This window comes from Scyliorhinus torazame, chromosome 31, assembly GCF_047496885.1.
Source record: "Scyliorhinus torazame isolate Kashiwa2021f chromosome 31, sScyTor2.1, whole genome shotgun sequence".
NCBI lineage: Eukaryota > Metazoa > Chordata > Chondrichthyes > Carcharhiniformes > Scyliorhinidae > Scyliorhinus > Scyliorhinus torazame.
In genome coordinates this window covers 6,424,437-6,431,027 of record NC_092737.1, presented here as the reverse complement: position 1 = coordinate 6,431,027, position 6,591 = coordinate 6,424,437, and the positions used below count along the sequence as shown (strand labels likewise).

Genomic DNA, 6,591 nt, shown 5'->3' with positions numbered 1-6,591 from the left:
ACCCTCGCTCTCTCCCTCTCTCCCTGCCTCTCTCTCTCTCTCTCTCCCTCACTCTCACTCCCTCCCTCTCGATCTCCCTCTCCCCCACCTTCACTCTCTCTCCCGCCTTCCTTCTCCCTCCCCCTCTCCCCTCCCTCCCTCTCTCACTCCATCTCCCCTCCCGCCCTCTCTCTCACTCCGTCTCTCCTCTCTCTCGCTCCCTCCCTCCCTCCCTCCCTCCCTCTCCCCCTCCCTCTCCCCCCCTCCCTCCCTCCCTCTCTCTCGCTCCCTCTCTCCTCTCTCTCTCTCTCCTTCCCTTTCTCCCTCTCTCCCTCTCTAAATCTCTCCCCCCTCCCCCTTCTCCTGTGGCCCCTCCCCCCTGCCGTGGCCCCTCCCCCATCCCCCGCATGATTACATCATAGACTTCCGCCCAGTGATGTCACAGACTGGCCTGGGGATCATGGGGAGATCTTTATGATGTCACAGCAAGGGGAGGGGCCAGTGCCAGGGGGGCCAGGCGGAGGGCCGGGGGGAGGGGTGCGTTGGAAAGGGGTCACCCCTCCCCCTCCCAAACCCCCCGCCCCCACCCGCCCCCCCCATCAAACGGCGAACAGCAAGCCCATCGCTCGCTGATCGGAGGCAGCCTCCCCGGGCGTCCCTCCGTTATCAAAGGGAGGGGAGGGCTTGGGCTCGCCCCCCCCCCCCCCCCCCCCCCCCCTCCAGCCAGCGCACCACAGTGTCAGGGACAGCCGGCCTCTCCAGGAAACAGGGGCTCTCCAGGTAAGGGACGGGGTGGAGGATTCGCTCCCGTGCTGTCCCCCCAGTGACACCGAGGCTAGAGGCGCTGCTCTGCAAGCTGGGAGCTGCCGGAGGTGCCATTCAGCCCATCGAGCATCCTCACCCATTCAACCTCTCGAACCTCCTCGCCACTTCAACCCCTCGAACCTCCTCGCCACTTCAACCCCTCGAACCTCCTCGCCACTTCAACCCCTCAAACCTCCTCGCCACTTCAACCCCTCGAACCTCCTCGCCACTTCAACCCCCTCGAACCTCCTCGCCACTTCAGCCCCTGGAATATCCTCGCCCATTCAACCCCCTCGAACCACCTCGCCACTTCAACCCCTCGAACCTCCTCGCCACTTCAACCCCTCGAACCTCCTCGCCACTTCAACCCCTTGAACCTCCTCGCCACTTCAACCCCTCGAACCTCCTCGCCCATTCAACCCCTCAAACCTCCTCGCCCATTCAACCCCTCAAACCTCCTCGCCACTTTAGCCCCTTGAAGCTCCTCGCCACTTCAACCCCTCGAACCTCCTCGCCACTTCAACCCCTCAAACCTCCTCGCCACTTCAACCCCTCGAACCTCCTCGCCACTTCAACCCCTCGAACCTCCTCGCCACTTCAGCCCCTGGAATATCCTCGCCCATTCAACCCCTCGAACCACCTCGCCACTTCAACCCTCGAACCTCCTCGCCACTTCAGCCCCTGGAATATCCTCGCCCATTCAACCCCTCGAACCACCTCGCCACTTCAACCCCTCGAACCTCCTCGCCACTTCAACCCCTCGAACCTCCTCGCCACTTCAACCCCTTGAACCTCCTCGCACACTTCAACCCCTCGAACCTCCTCGCCCATTCAACCCCTCAAACCTCCTCGCCCATTCAACCCCTCAAACCTCCTCGCCACTTTAGCCCCTTGAAGCTCCTCGCCACTTCAACCCCTCGAACCTCCTCGCCACTTCAATCCCTCGAACGAACCTCCTCGCCACTTTAGCCCCTTGAACCTCCTCGCCAGTTTTAACGCAACTTCCACCCCACGTGTATTCCTGCCCTCTTGGAATAAGCATTTTGTCTACTTTTTGGCGATTTCACGGCGGGATTTGAAATGATCTCCCGGAAGGGGGGCGCAGGGGGGGAGAATAAAACCAGGAAAAAGTTACGAACATCGGACTGAACTTTCTATTTTCCCTGTCGGGAGTCCCCCTCAGCAGCCACATTCTGATTGGAGAGTCCCTTTGCTGAGATTCCAGTGGCGCCGGGGGCCTCTGTTCTCCCCACAGTGTCTGTCTAAAGGTGTGGACCTCCCCCCCCCCCCCCCTCCCCCGGGGCTGGGGTCAGAGAAGGCTGGAGGTGGTGGTGGGGGGGGGGGGCGACACGGTGGCGCAGTGGTCAACGCTGCTGCCTCTCAACGGGAAGGACCCAGGTTCGATTCCCGGCTTGGGTCACTGTCTGTGCGGAGTCTGCACGTTCGCCCCCGTGCCTGCGTGGGTTTCCCCCGGGTGCTCCGGTTTCCTCCCACGGTCCAAAGACGTGCAGGTTAGGGAGGATACGGGGAGAGGGGCGGGGGAGTGGGCCCAGGTCGGGTAATCGTTCAGAGGGTCGGTGCGGCCTCGATGGGCTGAATGGCCTCCTCCTGTCATCCACTGCTTCCCATCCCTCTGCCTTTGGCTCCTGCACCTTGCAGTGCTGGCCAGCGGCCCGCGGGGGGGTGCTATCGAGCCGCACCAAGGACAGGTTGGGGGGGGCACTTCAGCACCGCCCGGAGGCGGCGAGTGGAACTGCCCGCACACCACCCCCCAGCCATAGGGAAGGAACCTGCTGGCCTTAACCCTTTTGGAAGGGTTCGCGCGGGGGGGGGGGGGGGGGGTGGGGGGGGGGGGGGGGGGGAGGTGTCCTGGATTATTAATGAAAATGAAATGAAAATGAAAATCGCTTATTGTCACGAGTAGGCTTCAATGAAGTTACTGGTGAAAAGCCCCTAGTCGCCACATTCCGGCGCCTGTTCGGGGGAGACTGCACAAACGAGCATTGGGCTACCCCGTCATTGGGAGCCAAGCTTCCCTCCAAAGGGACTTCTGTTTATTACAAAGCGTTCCTCCTGTAGCTTTGAAAGTTCCTGGCTATCCCCAGTCTGGGACTCTTGACCTGCTCTCGTGGCTGGCCTGGTCAAGGCCCTGCTCAATGGTGACCCCTCCGGGCTTTGAGGGCGGGAGATTGAGCCAGGGTGACGCTGTTGCCCCGTCAAGGGGAGGTGGTTAGATTCTCCCCCGGAGAAACTGGAGCGGGAGACGAGCGGGCAGCTGGCCCTTCACCTCCGTTTTCCCCACCCACGCACCCCTTCATACCTGAGGAGAAACCGAAAGCTGGTCATTGCCTGGCTCCGGATGGGGCTAGAATTGGATAGCTCTGTCAAAGGGATAGCACAGGCACGAAGGACTGAGAGGCCTCCCTTGCCACCAGGTGAGAGCGTGCCTGTGGGAAAACCTCCAGGGTGGAGCCCCACCCAGAGTTGGCGGACCCCTAATTCCCACTCGCCTTCAGCTGCCCACTGCCACTCCCTCCCTTTCCTTCATAAACTCCTTAAGATCTACCTCTCCGTCCAAGCTATCGGTCACCTGTACCTTGATATCTCCCTCTGGACCTCGGTGTCAGATTGTACAATCCTTTGAGGCACTTCCCTGTGGCAGGAAACACCACAACTCGGGGGGGGGGGGGGGAACTCGCGATAACGGAGGGGGGGGGAGCGGCCATTTTGGGCTAATTGAGGGGATCTTTCTTCACCCAGAGGGTTGCGCGTCTCTGGAATTCTTTACCCCAAGGGTCCGGCAGAGGCTCAGTCCACGAGCTTCAACAAGGTTGAGATGGACAGATGGATTGAACGCTGCCAAGGAGAGGGCGGGGAAATTGGAGTTGGCGGGGCAGGCCAAAGGTCCAAACTCCTGCTCCTGCTTCTCACCTCTGCTGCGCAGGCGGCTGCGTGTCATTGGCTGCCCGAAACTCCGGGGGGGGGGGGGGGGGGGGGGGGGGGGCATTCCCTGCGTGGAACCGGGGACGTCTCAACCTTGACCCTTAACGCCCCATGGACGGGGGAGGTGGGGCCTGTTCCCCTCGTAGAGAAGGCGGCTTGAGAGGAGATTTGGTCGGGGGCCTCTTCAGAACCATGAACCCCCCCCCCCCCCCCCCCCCCCCCCCCCCCCCCCCCCCCCCCCACGGATCCCCTCTCACCCAGCGACTGGTTGGGGATCTGGGATGCGCTGCCTGGCAGTCTGGTGGAGGCGGGTTCGATCGAGGCCTTCGAGGGGCCGTCAGATGATCATTTGGATAGATTGATTCCCGAGAGGAGGGGGTTTGTCGTACGAGGAGCGATTGAACAGTTTAGGCCGATACTCTCTGGAGTTTAGAAGAATGAGGGGAGATCAAATTGAGGTAAACAAGATGCCAAAAGGTCTGGATGAAGTAGACGTGGAGCTGGCGCTTCCTCTTATGGGGCAGTCTAAAACGAGAGGTCATAATCTTCGAATAAGAGGCAGCAAATTTAAAACAGATTTGAGGAGAAACTACTTCTCCCAAAGGGTTGTGAATCTGTGGAATTCCCTACCCAGAGTGTGGTGCATGCTGGGACAGTGAGTCAATTTAAGGAGGAGTTAGACAGATTTTAAATTGGGAATGGGTTGAAGGGTTAGGGAGAACGGGCAGGACGGTGGAGTTGAGGCCGGGATGGGATCAGCCATGATCACGTTGAGGGTGTTAGGCCCCGGGAGGCTAAATTGCCGACTCCCGCTCCGAGGCCAAGTGTCCTCGGGAGGAGATGCTCTGTCAGATTTCGCACTCCAGCTCTTGGCCTGTGACGTTGTGGGTAAGCAGACGAGGAACATGTCAGCCGTGATAGAATGGCGGAGCGGACTCGACGGGCCGACTGGTCCCCCAATGACCCCCCCCAACTCCGCACAAATCTTCGTCACTAGTTCAGATGCGTGTAAAAATTTGAATTTTTAATATTATTTATTTACATCCGCTCTCCGCCCCCGGTGAAGAATACTCTGGGCGGTGACGACCACAATGCTGCAGATGATCACGCTGGCTCCGCCGATCCCGAAGGCCGTGACCGGCTCTTGGAGGAAGAAGTACTGGACCATCATGGTGACCACGACCTCCGAGTGCAGGAAGGCGCATACCAGCGCCGGGTGGGTCTTGGTCACCGCGTAATTGGCACAGAAGAAGGAGAGCAGGGCCAGCAGGGTGATGCCCGTCACGCAGCACCAGGTGAGGGGGTCGATGGGCAAGACGGGCCTCTGAAGCAGGGACATGAGGGGGGCGCAGACCAGGCTGCCCACCACCCCGAAGGCGAAGGCCGCCGTCATCAGCTTGGACGGGTGAGTGAGGGTGCGGAAGATAATGAGGGCCATGGCCAACGCCAGCCCGCCCAGCATGGCCAGGATGTAGCCGAAGACGTCCGACAGGCGGGAGCCCTTTTCCACGTTGGTCAGCTCCGGCACCACGATGAGGCCCAGCCCCACCATACTGCCGAGCAGGCCTATCCAGTCGTACAGGCTGAGGTGGTAGCTGTCAATGACCAGGGCCATCAGGGTGGAGCAGAGAGTGGACGTCCCCTTGCGGACGGTGGATGCGTTGCTGGCCGGAATGACCATGAAGGAGCTGTAGGCGCAGGCGATGGACACGACGTTGATGATGGCGTGGATGAAAATGGACCTCCAGGCCTCCCTGGGCCCGAAGAGGGAGGCCCCGCGGAAGCGGATGTAGAAGCCCAGGGCCAGGTGCAGGAGGCAGCGGAAGAGCAGGATTTCCAGCGAGGGGACCTGGGAGGCCTCGTAGGCGATCCTGGTGAAGGGGGCCACGAATCCGGCCGGCACGCCGCCCCCAAACAGGGCCACCAGCAGGCCCTTCACGCTGTCGGGCAGCCGCGATTTCCACCAGCCCCCCTTGAGACCCTCTCCTCCGGCCTGCGGCTGAGGGCTCCGGCTGGAGCCCCGGGGCCCCTGCTTCCTGCTGCCGTTTTCCAGACCATTCCCATTCCAGCGTTCCTCATTCTCACCGGGTGTCAGTTGCATCGGAGTCAGGCCCTAGGCTGGTGGCACCTGGAGGGAGCGAGCAGAACAGAGAGAAACGTTAAAATTCAGGATAGGAACCTTGCCTAGGCCGCAACTGGGACATGTGGACATTCCCGGCCGCCACATACTTTGGTTCAACCACATCTGGAGCAGTGCGTGATGGGGAGAGGTCGAGGTGACTGGTATCGACGCAGTTAAGGAGGGGGGAGGGGGGGAGAGCTGGATACACACACGAGGGAGAAAGGAGTAGAACGATGTGCTGCACGGGCGAGGCGAAGAGGAGGTAGGAGGAGCTACTGTTGCAGCGTAAACGCCAGCACACATCCAATGGGCCGCACAGCCTCTTTCTGCTCTCTCAATGCTGTGCGCGCTAGACAGAAATCTCAAGTTGAAATAAAGGCAGTCAGTCAGGGCAGGCTATTGAACCCTAGGAGCATCACAGACAAGGCAAATCCAATTTTACCCACTGAAAACGGAGACAGACACACACACACACACACACATGGACACACACACACATGGACAGACACACACACACGTGGACACACACACACACATGGACAGACACACATACTCAGATACACCCACGCACATACATATATATGGAAGCAGTCACATGCACAGGTACACATATGAGGAGATGGCCGCACGCACATACACAAACACACACACATATACAGATGCACACACATCTGGAAGAGCCCACAACTCCGTGCCAGTTGAGAGTAAGACTGGACTTTAGATTTAAGTCAGATCAGGTCGGA

At 60.2% G+C, this 6,591-nt stretch overlaps 1 protein-coding gene across 3 annotated transcripts in view; it reads right to left on the bottom strand.

Moving 5' to 3' along the window:
- Window positions 1-4,729: 4,729 nt before the first annotated feature.
- LOC140404635 (solute carrier family 35 member G3-like) overlaps window positions 4,730-6,591 on the bottom strand; it is an 81,397-nt gene continuing 79,535 nt past the window's right edge. For all 3 annotated transcript variants that reach the window (XM_072493244.1, XM_072493242.1, XM_072493245.1), the window contains exon 2: window positions 4,730-5,854. In XM_072493244.1, the coding sequence (XP_072349345.1) occupies window positions 4,757-5,827 (1,071 nt within the window). In that variant the 5' untranslated portion in view covers window positions 5,828-5,854 and the 3' untranslated portion in view covers window positions 4,730-4,756. The remainder of the gene's footprint in view (window positions 5,855-6,591) is intronic.